The sequence below is a fragment of the Silurus meridionalis genome, chromosome 1, assembly GCF_014805685.1.
Source record: "Silurus meridionalis isolate SWU-2019-XX chromosome 1, ASM1480568v1, whole genome shotgun sequence".
Taxonomy (NCBI): domain Eukaryota; kingdom Metazoa; phylum Chordata; class Actinopteri; order Siluriformes; family Siluridae; genus Silurus; species Silurus meridionalis.
In genome coordinates this window covers 12,451,623-12,468,330 of record NC_060884.1, presented here as the reverse complement: position 1 = coordinate 12,468,330, position 16,708 = coordinate 12,451,623, and the positions used below count along the sequence as shown (strand labels likewise).

Sequence of the window (16,708 nt, the reverse complement as noted above, 5' to 3'; positions counted from 1 at the left end):
ACTGTGTTTTATAAAGTCCAAAGTCAGCACAGCTGTTTACCAGGAAGTTTTAGAGCACTTCATACTTCCCTCTGCTGACCAGCTTTATGGAGATGCTGATTTAATTTTCCAGCAGTATTTGGCACCTGCCCACACTGCCATGGTGTTGGTGTGCTTGACTGGCCAACAAACTCACTAGACCTGAACCCCATAGAGAATCTGTGTGTATTGAGTATTGTCAAGAGGAAAATGAGAAACAAGAGACAATAAAATGCAAATGAGCTTAGGGTCACTGTCAAAGAAACCTGGGCTTCCATACCACCTCAGCAGTGCCACAGACTGACCACCTCCATGCCATACCAAATTGAGGCAGTAATTAAAGCAAAAGGAGCCCCTACCAAGTATTGAGTACATATACAGTAAATTAACATACTTTCCAGAAGGACAACAATTCACTAAAAAATGTTTTTTTGATTGGTCTTATGAAGTATTCACATTTTTTGAGATAGTGAATTGGTGGGATTTTAATAAATGTGAGCTAAAATAAGAAATAAGCACTTGAAATATATCAGTCTGTGTGTGATGAATCTATATAATGTATGAGTTTCACTTTTTGTATTGTATTACTAAAATAAATCAACTTTTTAAAATAATATTCAACCTGCTTGTCACCGTATGTTAAATAACAGAACAGTAAATTATGTATGTTGTAACATACTTTAATATTGGATGAGGTCCGTGCTGATTCGACACATTGTAGTGGAATTCTCTGTTGCAGCTTTTAGCCTAGGTGTAAGTTGACAGTACTATCTAAGTGCATGCACAAATGCACAAAATCATACCTGGTTTTGCAATTTATTTCCAGGAACAGGCTACAAGAAACGTGCAAAAAAATACACCAACACACCACAAGTGTACATGACTAACAATGGAAATTCAAAAGTGCTGTAGAAGCACTACTCTCATTCTGCCAAGTGACAAGGGATGCAGATGTCGATCTTTCTGACTTGATATTGTTATGTATTTAGACTGTTTTTTAATTGTGTTTTGGATGAAACATTGGAATAATCCTACGGAAAATACCTACCTAAGTTACATGTGTAAATGTACGTGTTCGCTGTACATTTTGGCTTGTGTTTTGACTTACCTATGACATTTCCTTTAAAGGCCTCTCGTATCACATATCTCAAAAAAACCACAAGCCTAACAATTTACCTAAGTATGTGCCTAACACATACCTAAGTTGGGTATTCCCTGCTTGTCTTTTTAGAGAGAATCAGGGAATACCCAAATGTTACAATGTAGTAGCACTGCAGCATTTTTACTTCAAGTATTATTCTGGTGTCTAAGTTTTAAGTGGTAGTTATACTGTAAGATAATTTTTTTTTGCATATACATGACTCGTCTGTCAGCTTGAGGTTGACGCAGAGCTTTTTACCACCACAGGCAATAAACATTTCAGTGTGTGTGTGTGTGTGTGTGTGTGTGTGTGTGTGTGTGTGTGTGTGTGTATGGTGCAACACTACTCACAGGTCGTGTTCCTTCCTTACACACAATTTTAACCTAAAAATAAAAAAATATCCAATTTGCCAAAACAAAAGATTAACAAGAAGACAGATAACAGGAATTATTTTTTTAAATCCTCGTAATTAATAATACTCATGTTATCATAACACAAACATTTGGATATTTGGAGCTCCTGAGGTCACAAAGAGGTCACAAAAAATACTTAACATTTAGTGCAATAGATTTCCATGTGCAACCCAGCCATTAGGGTTGCACAAGCCAGCGCACTCTTAGTGCCGGTCCCAAGCCCGGATAAATCGGGAGGGTTGCATTAGGAAGGGCATCCAGAGTAAAACGTGCCAAGTAAAATATGCGGATCACAAAAGAGAAATTCATACCGGATTGGTCGAGGCCCGGATTACCAATGCCACAGGTATCGTTAGACAACAGGGTACCGGTGGAAATTGGGCTACTGTTAGCTGAAGGAGGAGAAAGAGAGGGGGAAGATGTCTACAGAGACAGCAGGGAAAAAAGAAGTGTAGGAGAGTGGAGGTTAGAGTAGGTCCTTTAAATGCTGGTACTATGACTGGTAAAGGAAGAGAGATATCTGATATGATGGAGAGGAGAAAGGTAGATAAGTTGTGTGTTCAGGAGACCAAGTGGAAAGTGAGTAAGACCAGGAACATTGGAGGTGGGTGTAAACTGTTCTTTTATGGTGTAAATGGAAAGAGAAATGGTGAAGGGGTGATAAATGTTATCAGTGCCTTTGCTCCACAAGTTGGTTGTGAGATGAAGGAGAAGGATCAATTCTGGAGTGAGTTAGATGAAGTGGTAGAAGGTGTACCTAGGAATGAAAGATTGGTGATTGGGTCAGAAAAAGTTGCATTGTGTGTTTGTGGATTTGGAAAAAGCGAATGACAGGGTGCTGAGAGAGGAGTTGTGGTATTTTATGAGGAAGTCTGGCTTGTCAGAGAAGTATGTGAGGGTGGTGCAGGACATGTATGAGGACAGTGTGACAGCAGTAAAGTGTACAGTAGGAACGACGGTTAAAGGTAAAGGTTCGACTGCATCAAGAATCATCTCTAAACCTTTTCCTGTTTGCAGTGGTGATGGACAGGTTGACGGACGAGGTCAGACAGGAGTCTCCATAAACTATGATGTTTGCGGATGATATTGTTATTTGTGGTGAAAGTAGGAAACAGGTTGAGAAGAGCCTGGAGAGGTGGAGATATGTGCTGGAGAGAAGGGAAATAAAAGTCAGTAGGAGTAAGACAGAGTACATGTGTGTGAATGAGAGGAAGGGCAGTGGATTGGTGAGGTTGCAGGGAGAAGAGGAGAAGGTGGAGGAGTTCAGGGTAATGTAATGGAGAGTGTGTTAAAGAAGTGAAGAAAAGAGTGCAGGCAGGGTGGAGTGGGTGAAGAAGAGTGGCAGGAGTGAGTTGTGATAGAAGGGTATCTGCAAGAGTGAAAGGGAAAGTTTATAGGACTGTGGTGAGACCTGCAATGTTGTATGGTGTAGAGACAGTGGCATTGAGTAAAAGTAAAAGAGGAGGTGGATCTGGAGGTAGCAGAGCTGAAGATGTTGAGGTGATGATGATGGACAGGATTAGAAACGAGTTTATTAGAGGGACAGCACATGTAGGACATTATTTTGATGTGATTCTTTTATGTAAATAATATAAATAACCTAATTGAAATAATGACAAGAGTATGATAACTATATAGCCTCAAGCAGCATTTAAGGTAACAAAACACGTTTTATCCCTATCCCTTGGTGACCAAAGAACAATCAGATTAAGCAGTTCTAAATGTGTTTACTAATTTATGAATTAAAGCAAAGCCTAGGGAGTCTAAAGTGATTAACTATTTAATAAAAATGGTCAAAATGCATCTCATGCATGCTCCCTTAGATCCTGTTTGGTGAATTTACTGTCATTTTCATTTACTCATCATTGACTATCCATCCATCATATGAAACAACTACAAACAATTTTCGAATATATGAAGTATAGCACCACCTAGAGAACGACATGAGCACCTGAATAACAATATCCAGCCCCAAGTCAGGCCCCTCACCCCAGAGGCCATTAACATGCCCTCCAACTTGCCCACACAATGCATAAAACATGAAACATTTCCTTTTTACGAACGCTTTGGTTTAGGATAAACTATTAAAAAAATTTATGTGTGGGAGATAGGAATGTAGGAATGACCATGAGTTGTCTGCAGGTTGAAAAAAAGGTATAACGTATATATATATATATATATATATATATATATATATATATATATATATATATATATATATATATAAATTATAAATTCAACCTGCAGACAACTCATGGTTATTCCTACACTGACAGTTTACAATAACTGGATATGAAATAATTTGAAAAATAGGCACTGTATATAAATTTGTTATTTTCCTAACAGAAAATGATTTCTTCTATATGTAATGTTTTTATATAACAGTAATCTTACCAGTAGAGTTTTTGAACTGATAATGCTCTTAGTCACTGACCTAGTATGAGTATATATTTTAATATTTGTATGAATTATATAATGTTATATATTTAATAATTATAATTATATATTTGTACATATAATTATAAGTATATATTCATATATAACATTTTCAAAGCACTTGTGAAAGTGAAAAGACATTTCTTAGACTGTGTTAACCTCAAGTCAACCACAGCACACTCCTGTCGACCACCCTATCAGACTCCTTTTCTCTTCCCCACCTGCCCATTTTTTGAAGTTGATCCAGTTTCTACGCAATAGACCAAACCACAAACAGTAAGTGGTTGTGACTAGAAAGAGCAATGTTTTGACGTACTTATTGTAGCTGTCTCCCTTTCACTTGCTTTCATTAGAGTGGGCGAACACAGCTTGGCTGTTTTCCCCACCAAAGCTATGTTGTCATTCACTGGGGACATACCCAAGTCAACATACATAACATGACTATCCAAACTTATATATTTACCACAATTCTAACAAACAGTGGATACATGCTCACAATTATTTTTCAGGTATTTTCCAGTTGTAGTATATGATTTACTGCATGCTTTATTTTAACAAGTACACACACACACACACACACACACACACACACACACACACACACACACACACATATATATATATATATATATATATATATATATATATATATATATATATATATATATGACAGCCCTACAAAAGAAACCAACACATCTAACCTGAACACCTAAGACGGATTCTTTGTATCAGCAGACAAAATCATGAATTGCTCCGAAACAGAAGGAAACAATGACACCACGGTAAAGTGCTGACTGTGCTTGATAATATTCTACGTGATGTTTGAATGTTGAATGTCTTCATAGTGTTTTTGCTACCATAAACAATTTGAGTGCTGTTTTTGTGGTCTAATGTGGGATTAGATATAAAACTCTAGATACTATAAAAAAGATAATTGTATATTGTTGTATTAGGTATTATTATTTATTGACACATGATATGTATTTATATATATATATATTTCTTTATGGAAAGCTTTCAACAAAAAATTAAATAAAAAAAAAACATCTCCGTTTCCTGCACAATCGGCCTACTATTGATTTAATAGTTTATGACTAATATGAAGAAGAAGTTTCCTGTATTTTTCTAAATGGCTACTGGTTTATATAGTCTTACGCCAGTAATATACTTATGTTGAGTTTTATTAGAATTATTACTAACTACATCAACATCATTATGTAATGGGGTTTGGGGATCTTGGTCACTTCACAACTGAAGTAAACACCCATTCATATTTTAACATGCAAACGTGACGGCACACGTCTGGAAAATTACGAGCAAAAGATCTAAAACCGTGATCATTTTCTTTTCTGGGGTTTTAAAAGGAGGAGGTTATTAACTCGAAAAAGATCTTGCTGTAGGAGGGGATAATACCTGAAGTGAAAACTGAGCCTCCCACTATTGCTTAGATCTTTTTCTGCATGGAATTGGACTTCGATATATAGTTGTGTAGTTTAGAGTTATATGTTTAAAATGGTAGCATGGCCTTCCTCTCAATCTAAAACCCCTATTATGTGGTCTCTTTTGCTTTCAGAGCCTGGTGCCTTCATTGACATAAAATGTCGTGTCATAAGAATTTTTCCAAATATCAAAACATTTTGATTTAATAACTCAATGATCACACCTCCAATAACCTGTAAATATATCCTTTTTAGTAACTGGCTACCCCAGTTATTTATGAGAACATTATATTGTTATTATATTAATATATTAGATCCAGTTTTTAAGCTGATAACAGTTTTAGGAACCAAACCTGTGCTACTCAGATATTGATCAATATCTAACATGTTCCCAACTATTCTAATCTTATATAGCAATTATACAAAAAAAGAAATATTTAATTTAGTAATTATTTTTTCTCAAAAGAACAGTAAGTACATTTTTGCCAATGTTGTACGTTTCTTTGACACCACAGACTCTTAACAAGGCCCCTTTTTACAGCAAACTCAAATAGTTATTACCTGCTTGGCCCAATAAGGCTAATAAGAATAACTAATGTAGTAAATGTAAACACACTCACACACAGAATGTAATAGACAGGTCATGTTAACAGGCTTATAAAATATAACTTAGTTTGGTATGAACACTGAAATAATGTATAACTGACATCAACTGTAATGAAACAACATATGACATAAAACTGCCTATTTGTATTCTTAAGAATTTGTATATATATTTACATTGCCCATTCAAAAAAAAGTCACACACTAATATTTTGTTGGACTGCCACGGCAAAATATAAAGGCCCCCAGATCATAGCACTGCCCCAAAGGCTTGCTCGGTAGGCACTAGGCATGATGGGTGCATCAGTTCATCCGCCTCTCTTCCTACCCTGATGCACCCCTCACTCTGGAAAAGGGTCAATCTGGACCCATTAGACCACATGACCTCTTTCTATTGCTCCAATCTTTATGCTCTCTAGCAAATTGAAACCTTTTTTTTTTGTTTCGATTAGCCTTACTGATAAGTGGTTTTCTTAAGGCCACACAGCTGTTTAGTTCCAATTCCTTGAGCTCCCTTTGCATTGTGCATGTAGAAATGCTCTTACTTTCACTATTAAACACAATTATGAGTTCTACTATAATTTTTTTACGATTTGATTTCACTGAACGTTTAAGTGATCGCTGATCACGATCATTCGAGATTTTTTCCGACAGCATTTCTTCCTCGAAGATGATGGTTCCCCACTCTACTTTCAGTTTTAAATAATGCGTTGGACAGTTCTTAACCCAATTTTAGTAGTTTCAGCAATCTCCTTAGATGTTTTCCTCGCTTAATGCTTGCCGATATTTTGACCCTTCTGAAAAAGATTAACATTTTACATGACCACAAGCTGTTTCTTCTGACATGGTTGTTTAAGAAATTACAAGAACCTCACCGCATCAGTTAGGGTTAAATAACTTGTATCAAATAACATAATCAAAAGCTCTTCTCTGTTCTGGCACCGAGGTGGTGGAATGAACTTCATATAGATGTCCGTACAGCGGAGACCCTAGCTATCTTTAAGCGATGGTTGAAGTCCTACCTCTTCCTAAAACACTTAAATTAGCACTTTCCAAGTTTGCTTTGTAGAATTCAAGAGTTATATTTATATTAAGTTTGTAATCTAGCGTACCAGTGTAGATTTATTCATTGCTAGAGACCCAAAGCACTTTTGCACGTCGCTCTGGATAAGGGCGTCTGCTAAATGCCGCAAATGTAAAGCAGTTATCCAATCGGAGATGCTTAAATATTTGCTAAGTTAAATGAGAGTGATGACTTTTTTTTGGATGGGTCATGTGAAAAGACACACACACACACACACACACACACACACACACACACACACACACACACGTCATGTTTAAACAGGCTTATAAAATTGAATCTTAACACTGTGAAATAATGTATAAATGATAACAATTGCAAGCAAACAACATATGACATATACCTACCAATACAAATGTGTATTCTTAAGCATTAATAAATGTCTATTGTGTGTGTATATATACGTATATATACACACACAAACATACATATAGATACACACACACACACACACACGTGTATCTATATGTGTGTTTGTGTGTGTGTGTAAAAGCATTCTCAGTTTGTCCTAAGCCCACACATTATCCAGGTTTAGTATCTTAGGAGCTTATGAATCATCACAGGGCATTAACCCGTTTCTGTGGTAAAGTAAATCAGAAAAAAAAGAGGGCATTTTGGAAAAACCAACAAAAGGTTATGGGTTCACAGTGATGTTTTTTAGTAGCTACACAATAGTTACAAAGCTGGCTTTAATAGCCAACATCTTTCTATAAACCAAAAATCTATGCTTTTCTAGTTATTCTGTACACATAAAAATAAAAATGAACAAATAACTTCCTTTCATGAAAGAAAACTAACTATACAAAATAATGATCCAAGTGCTAATGCATGATTCAAAATCATTCCATTGAGCACTATATATCATAACTTCAGAATATGACATTGACATTCCTATAAAAGAATTACATGTTTTGATAATGTTTCAGTCCCAATACAAAGTTCAGGACAGACATTTAAATGAAGTGGGTTGAGGGTGAATAAACACCTCTGTGACAGTTCACTTTCCTTATACGGGAAATCTGCTAATCATATCACTCAGTTTCAGTTTCTTTCAGTCACGGAACATACTCACTGAACCAGGGCTATAGCAATGTAAAGTGCAGTTAAAAACACTGTGGGTTTCACTGGTATATAATACCTACTGCTAATTCTCAGTCATAGCAAATGTTACGATTAATGATAGAGGTGCATATGGCATGTGGGTGAGGACTACACAGGAGGAAGGAATTTCTCGCCAGATTCCTCGACCGGCTTTCCACATGCACTGCCTAAAGAAACAGACCAATGGCAAGATAGTTGGAAACTGTGTCTAATACATATATGCACAAATTCATACAATCTTCAATCTTCAACAATTCACCAGAACAGTGTTTCCCTACCTTGGCGTATTATCTTTGTCTTTTTCCTACAACACCTGCTTAACTTTAGTATGAGGATGAAAAGCAGAAAAGCTGTGACAGAGGCCAGACCTGGAATTGAGAAATTTCAACATTCACTACTGAACAACTCAACACATAAGCATATTTCAAGGTTAGTGCAAATTAAACATTAATGTTACAGAGAGCATGGTTCTTGTTGTCTTGGAGTTTAGGATTGGAGATGGTGGGGGTAGAGATTGAGTTTCTGCTTGAATTCATGGTTGGGGTGCTGTTGGATGTGATAGGCAAAGGAAAGGGGGAGGAAGGAGCCACTACTGTTTTTGCTTTAGTTCCGTAATTGACGTCAGAGGTAGTACTTCCTGGAATTTTCTCACCGTACCTAAAAAGGAAACCGCAAAGATACAAATGAACACGTAGTTTACCAGACCTTTTTGTTCATAATTTTGTCATGCAAATAGTAGGTAAAAATGTTTTGTTTGCCACCTTTTGGCTTGAACAATGTTAAATAAATGACTTACTCTGGCAATGGTTGACATTTAGAGTTAGTTTGATTACTGAAGGTCTTAGGTGGACATTTCTCACAGATTTCTTTCCGTTTCCTTAAAAGAAAACAAAAAACATTAGCAAAAACAACACAACCAACCAGAAAAAAAGTCACCATATTTCTTGCATTGTAAATCAAATTGAAAAATTATATATTGGTGTGTAATGACAAGAAAATAATTACCTAGATTCTTTATCCCTGATCCTTTTGGGCAAATGCACCTTTTTTGTGTTTTATCCAACCCTTTAAAGCCTTCATTGCAACGACATTCAGTATTTTGTTTCGGTCTGCATGGCGTAACTTCAAAACTATTTAATTCTAAAACAGAATCACACGTCATCAAAGCATTAATGAAGAGAGAACGGAAGAGAGAGAAAATATATTAAAGAATCAAAATTTCCTATTTTTTCCATATTATTGCTACTCACTACAGCACTGTCTTACACAGACAAAAGATTCTTAGTGTTTCTAAAACGAACTGATATGAGATCTTTGCAGTTATTGCATGTTTAAAAGCAGATTTATATAAATAAATAAAATCCCGGATAATTAAAAAAGATGACCTACCACAAGGATCGCAGTTTCGACACTCTCTAATTTGACTGTGTTTATTGTTGTATTGTCCATCTGGGCAGGGTATACATCCGTCCCTTGACTTTGTGGCCTTTTCACCTGTACAGCACATGCACACACATCCAATCAGTTAAAATAATGAGTAACAATATTAATGGTAATAACGAATCATGATGATCTAAATAATAACATGTTTACCTGGTTGGCAAGTGATTTCAGATAAAACATGATTTCGATCGAGTGTTAAAAAGCATAAGATGCTACAAACTAAGCAAGAGCTTTTCCAAACCATGGCAGTGCTGGTTAAGTGGCCCGCTTTGTGTAGTCACAGGTGTGCTGCCTCTTTTAAACAGAAACTGTTAAGCCTGTAGATGATGCATGACAGCAAAGCACGTCCCCATTTTCACAACCCACACTACTCATGAAATAATTACATTTAATTTAATGTAAAATTTAATACGTGTTTCTTTATTTTAAAAAATCATTCCTTACAAATTTTATTCTAATGGTACTTAATTACCATTATTTTAAAACTTAAACAATCTTTAGATGAAATTAACCACAGGATTGAGGTAACATATAAAGGTGACTGAACCAGATACGAGGTACAGATGTCTTATAAACATATTTCACAATTTCAGTCACTTTATTGAGCCTCTGTTGCATTAGATGGAACTTCTAAGAAAATAGTGCCATTGACCTTGTTTGAACTAAGAGTAAATCTGCCTTTACTATTCTATTTTTTCATTCTGTGACTTTTTAATTTATTTAATTTTATAAATGGCTTAATTTTTTATTCTTATTAGGCTCTGATGGCTAATGTACTGCTATCAAGCCTGTACAATAATCAGACTATGTGGCAGAAACCTCAATAAACAATAATTTCTTAAGAACATACACAATTATAAACATAAAGGTCTAAAAAAGTCTACAGATTATTTTTGGATTGCAAAATATAATGAATCATGGATAGAAAACTTTGTGAAAGGGAATTTCACACTTTTTTTCACAACCAATAAGCTAGTATTTAATCTTTAAATTAGTCATTTATTCAGTATGATCTGCTGGTGTTGATGGAGTATAGTAAAATATTAGATGTAGGAATTATTAGAATAAAGTTCAAGAGTATTCTATATCTGAAATCTGAATATATTTCACTAAAGCAAATCAACAGAGAATTAATTTTTAGCATGCAGAGGACAATTTATCCTTACAGGAAAACAAACTAAAACTTAAACTGTACAATCATCACTTATTTATTTATTTATTACTTGTAATGTTAAAGATGTGGGTATTTAAAGGTAAAACTTTTTTTCCATTGTATCCTTAATAATAAAAATATATATTTTGAAGGTTCCCCATTTCCCTGTAACAAGTCACCTACAGAGTACTGGAAAAACATGCCTTCTTACTCAAAACAGCATGACAATCTGAAAGCTGCACTCTTGCAGAGCATCCGTCTTGGTACGTGGTTAGACTTGACAAAAAAATAAGGACAGGTTTTTTGCTTGTTTTTCACAGGTTAAAATTGTTTGGCACAGGAATATATTTCAGAAGTTTATTTTTAATTATTGCACTAATGTATGATGGCCCTGCTAATTTGTAGGCTTTTTATGGTGGAAAACATATGTTAGTTATCAGAAATGGAAAACAGTAGTTATATTTGAAGGGGAAAACCATTTTGATGGTTTTGATGGATTCTTACATCCTCATCATTGTAGATTTTATCTGAAGAGTTGTTTTATGTTCCACTGCTAAATGTTGAGATGAAGCACATTCGTAAACATATATAAAAAATATAAACCAACAAACCAAAAAAACAATACTAATAAAATTAGAATGTAATACTATAATTTTTGTAACATATAATACATTTTGTTTCATGCTTAATCCTGAAGTTGCAGATGCCTGCAATACCAGTTTGTTACAGTCTCCAACAATAAATACTGTACACTTTCATGCAACCAATCATGTTGTAGCGAATTTAGCTCGCAAAGAAAAGGATGTATTTATAAGTAATTATAACGGGTTATAGTTACTCCTAAATATTTAAATTAAGTTAAATTGACGGTACTGGAATTAACGTTACACTTATTTGGTCTGTTCGTCTTTTATTAATTCGATAAAAGAGGTATCTCCCCAGCCAAGAAAGACGTGACCCCCGTTTACTTTATACCGTACAATCAATAGAGCATGTAGTTCAGATCGAATGTTGTAGGACCCTTGAAATGTAAGTGGCACTCAGAGACAATCACTTATGAAAAATACGGCGTTTAATGAGACAAAACACAACATAGAACTAACTACACAAAAATACAAAAGAAATAAAGAAAATAAAAAAAATAAAAAAAAACTTTTATTAAAATTACTATAAAAAATGACTTAAATTTTGAATGCAAATAACCTTATGTGTACTCAGATATGGGTTAGACAAAGGTAACTAGATTCCTTATTCAGATTACACCAATTTACTGGTGGTTTATACAGTTTCCCAGTGCAAGGAGGTGTTAAAAATTATTAATATAACACTCTTGTAACAAATTTGAACATTCCCAGCTCTAGCAACACCTCTGTGTTCCAGAGTTCCTGTAAAAAGCTTTGAATCAGCTCTAACATTGTTAACCTCAACAGTTACACACCTAATATAACACTTTGCCAGAATGTAAGTACCATTTTAAAAACATGATGAATCATATTTTAAGCACATCATTGTGCCTTGGAACAATTAACCATCATTAACACCATAGAACATTATTCTAATAAAGAAATATCAAAATAAAAAAATACATAATGAACCACAATCTGAAGGCAGTACCTTCAGGTAACTATACATGTTTAACATTAAAATACAATTAATGAATCCATTAAGCACCATACATTCTATTAAACTACCATTACAGACTAAGAGAAATGCACTCAAATCTTTTAGGACTCAAAATAAATCTCTGAAGTTTTTGTTTTTCACGACAGGACAATTTGTTTTTATGCTAATTTTCCTACTCTGACCTTCTAACACAGGAAACGCTCAGTCACTGCAGAGCCATAAAGACAGTTGTTTTTAACCTATTTTATTATATCAAATTCAATAATAAATAATCACGGTGCCAATATATATACACCTTTCTTATGCTGTGTGTGTGACTTTAATTCTTATGTGGTGTGATGTTGAATTTAATTTTGAGCAATTAAAAAATTTCAATATTTTATAGTCATAATGCCACTAACATTGTAGTCACAGTGCCCTTATTCTCCTCCATAGTGATATTATTTCTATTTGCTTTGCTGTGCTATTGACATTTAACGACCCTGAGAAAAAAAAAAAAAAGAAAAAATAATAAGAAGAATGGATTCCACTAAAAATAACACCAGCTGTTGGTAACCAAACAGTTTTCAATATGTAGCATGCTGGTGTACATCATTTAATCATATTGTTAAACCGGAAAAAATAAAAATAAATCAACCCCAACAACAACAACAAAATCCCTGGATGTTCTAGAGAAACACTGGAATCTGGTTGTTAATGATGTCCTAATTGGTGTATAATAGATACTAAAATGTGATCTACAGTACAACCACTACTAATAGTATGACAGTTTCTATTGTTTTTTTTCAGCAGGCATGCAATATCATGAAGTATAGTTGACGACTAAAGTCAAAATGTTAGTTCAAGGTAATTTTTACAGTAAGTTATTCAAATTAATTTAATTTTAAACAAAATAATCAATTGATTTTATAGCTTTTTAATAATGGACATTGTCCCAAAACAGGATTATAGAAATAAGTAGGTTATAACATTTGAATTGATATGCCTATTATATTATCCCTAACTTAACACAGCCATTAGGGTTGCACAAGCCAGTGCACTCTTAGTGCCGGTCCCAAGCCCGGATAAATAGGGAGGGTTGCGTTAGGAAAGGCATCCAGCGTAAAACATGCCAAATCAAATATGCGGATTAGGAATCAGAATTTCATACCTGATCGGCAGAGGCCTGGGATACCAAAGATCACCACAATATTGTTAGCCAACAGGGTACCAGTGGAAATTGGGCTACAGTTGGCCGAAGGAGGAGAAGGATAGGAGAAAGACTTCAGAGACAGCATAAAATGGAGAAGTGTAGGAGAGTGGAGGTTAGGGTGGGTACTTTAAATCTTGGTACTATGACTAGTAAAGGGAGAGAGTGAGCTGATATGATGGAGAAGAGAAAGATTGATATGTTGTGTGTTCAGGAGATCATGTGGAAAGAGAGTATGGCCAGGAGCATTGGAGGTGGTTTTAAACTGTTCCATCATGGTGTGGATGGAAAGAGAAATGGTGTAGGGGTGATTCTGAAGGAAGAGGACAGTAAGTGTGTAGTGGAGCTGGAAGTTGAAGGAGTGATGATAAATGTCATCACTGCTTATGCTCCACAAGTGGGTTGTGAGATAGAGGAGAAAGAAAAATTCTGGAGTGAGTTAGATGGAGTGGTAGAAGGTGTACCTAGGAATGAACGATTGGTGATTTGGGCAAACTTTAATGGGCATGTAGGTGAAGAGAACAGTGATGAGGAGGTGATGGGTAGGTATGGCCTTAAGGACAAGAATGTGGAAGGGCAGATGGTGGTAGATTTTGCTAAAAGGATGGAAATGGCAGAGGTGAATACTTATTTTAAAAAGAAGGAGCAGAATAGGGTGACGTATAAGAGTGGAGGAAGGTGCACACAGGTGGACTATGTTCTATGGCAGGAGATGCAACCTGAAAGAGATTGGAGACTGTAAGGTGTTGGCAGGGGACATTGTAGCTAGACAGCATTGGATGGTGGTCTGTAGGATGGTTTTGGAAGTGAAGAAGAAGAGGAGGAGAGTGGGCTCAGTGGTGGTAAAGAGGTGCTGGATGATTGGGCAACTACTGCAGCAGCGATAAGGGAGACAGCTAGAAAGGTACTTGATGTGACATATGGGAATAGAAAAGAAGACAAAGAGACGTGGTGGTGGAATAAGGAAGTGCAGGAGAGCATAAGGAGAAAGAGGCTGGCAAAACAGAATTGGGATCGACAGAGAGATGAGAAAAGTAGGCAGGAGTACAAGGAGATGTGGCAGCAGGTAAAGAGGGATGTGGCGAAAGCCAAGGAAAAGGCATATGAGGAGCTCTATGAGAAGTTCGACACTTAGGAAGGAGAAAAGAATTTGTACCGTTGGCCAGGCAAAGGGACCGAGCTGGGATGGATGTGCTGCAAGTTAGAGCAATAAAGAATGGAGATGGAAATGTGTTGACTAGTGAGGAGAGTGTGTTGAGAAGATGGAGGGAATATTTTGAGCAGCTGTTGAATGAGGAAAATGAGAAAGAGTGAAGGTTGGATGTATGGAGATTGTAAAGCAGGAAGTGGATTAGTAAGGAGGAAGTGAGAGCAGCTATTAGGAGGATGAAGACTGGACAGTCGGTAGGACCTGATGACATACCGGTAGAAGCATGGAGATGTTTAGGAGAGATGGCAGTGAAGTTTTTAACAAGATTGTTAGACAGGATTTTAGAAGGTGAGAGGATACCTAAGGAATAGAGAAGGAGTGTTCTGGTACCGATCTTTGAAAATAAGGGAGATGTGCAGACCTGCAGTAACTATAGGGGAATTAAGTTGATCAGTCACACCATTAACTTATGGGAAAGAGTAGTGGAAGCCAGGCTGAGAGAAGAGGTGACCATCTGTGAGCAGCAGTAAGGTTTCATGCCGAGGAAGCGTATGACAGGGTGCAGAGAGAGGAGTTGTGGTATTGTATGAGGAAGTCAGGTGTGTCAGAGAAGTATGTGAGTGTGGTGCAGGACATGTATAAGGACAGTGTGACAGCAGTGAAGTGTGCAGTAGGAATGACAGACTGGTTTAAGGTGGAGGTTGGATTGCATCAAGGATCGGCTCTGAGCCCTTTCCTGTTTGCAGTGCTGATGTACAGGTTGACGGACGAGGTCAGACAGGAGTCCATTGAAGGACCATGATGTTTGCGGATGATATTTTTATTTATGGTGAGAGTAGGGAGCAGATTAAGAAGAGCCTGAAGAGGTGGAGATATGCGCTGGAGAGAAGGGGAATAAAAGTCAGTAGGAGTGAGACAGAGTACATGTGTGTGAATAAGAGGGAGGGCAGTGGAGTGGTGCGGTTGCTGGAAGAAAAGGTGGCGAAGGTGGAGGAGTTCAGGTACCTGGGGGTCAACAGTGCAAAGTAATGGAGAGTGTGTTAGAGAAGTGAAGAAAAGAGTGCAGTCAGTGGAGTGGGTGAAGAAGAGTGGCATGAGTGATTTGTGATAGAAGGGTATCTGCAAGAGTGGAAGGGAAAGTTTATAGGACTGTGGTGAGACCTGCAATGTATGGTTTAGAGACAGTGTCACTGAGTAAAAGACAGGAGGTGGAGCTGGAGGTAGCAGAGCTGAAGATGTTGAGGTTTTCATTGGAAGTGATGAGGATGGACAGGATTAGAAACAAGTTTATTAGAGGGACAGCGCATGTAGGATGTTTTAGAGACAAGGTGAGGGAGGCTTGATTGAAATGGTTTGGACATGTGCAGAGGAGGGACATGTTGTATATCGGTAGGAGAATGTTATCCCTAATTTGTGATCCAATGGAAGTTGCAGCAGTAAGGAAAATTCCCTGAGATGGTATGAGAAAGAAACCAGACTCAAAAAGGAATTCATTCTAATAAGGATCTCATAAGTTGTGCATGTTCAGATACTGTTACAGTGGGTTTTCTGGCGTGCCGTTCACACCTCTTTTCACACCTTTTTTTATTTGTAGAAGATGTTCAATAGACAGCTGCCTTTTAACAAATAGAACCCCCTTAAACACCTTCAGTGCAAAAGTGTTGTGAACTGTATAAAAATATACTGCTTTATTAATATTAAATAAACAATAAATGTACAGTTTATTATATATATTTAAGTCTGGCTTTCATGTGTGCTGCAGTGTTTTGTTGAAAACCAACCATAGCTTCCTGTTAGCAGAAATAGCACTGCAAAATGGCGGATGATCCTGCATCACACATCCCCAATCCAAAGGCCTACAAGACACCCTTTTTAACCCTCGGTTACATATAGGGGGCGCTCCATCGTGAGATGA

General features: G+C 36.5%; 1 protein-coding gene across 2 annotated transcripts; it reads right to left on the bottom strand.

Annotated features, from left to right (window-relative positions):
* Positions 1 to 6,075: 6,075 nt before the first annotated feature.
* On the bottom strand, positions 6,076 to 9,955 carry si:ch73-361p23.3 (tumor necrosis factor receptor superfamily member 1B). 2 transcript variants are annotated; one of them, XM_046852956.1, is made up of 7 exons: positions 9,829 to 9,955; positions 9,625 to 9,729; positions 9,235 to 9,375; positions 9,032 to 9,107; positions 8,693 to 8,892; positions 8,514 to 8,603; positions 6,076 to 8,402 (listed from the first exon to the last, which is right to left on the bottom strand). In XM_046852956.1, exons 1-7 carry the CDS (start codon positions 9,920 to 9,922, stop codon positions 8,344 to 8,346), a joined length of 765 nt encoding a protein of 254 aa, XP_046708912.1. In that variant the 5' UTR covers positions 9,923 to 9,955; the 3' UTR covers positions 6,076 to 8,343. The 2 variants fall into 2 exon arrangements, 1 of the variants encoding a protein (XP_046708912.1); XR_006926408.1 differs by having other exon boundaries at positions 8,514 to 8,892; positions 9,032 to 9,112; positions 9,241 to 9,375.
* Between the last annotated feature and the right edge of the window lie 6,753 nt (positions 9,956 to 16,708).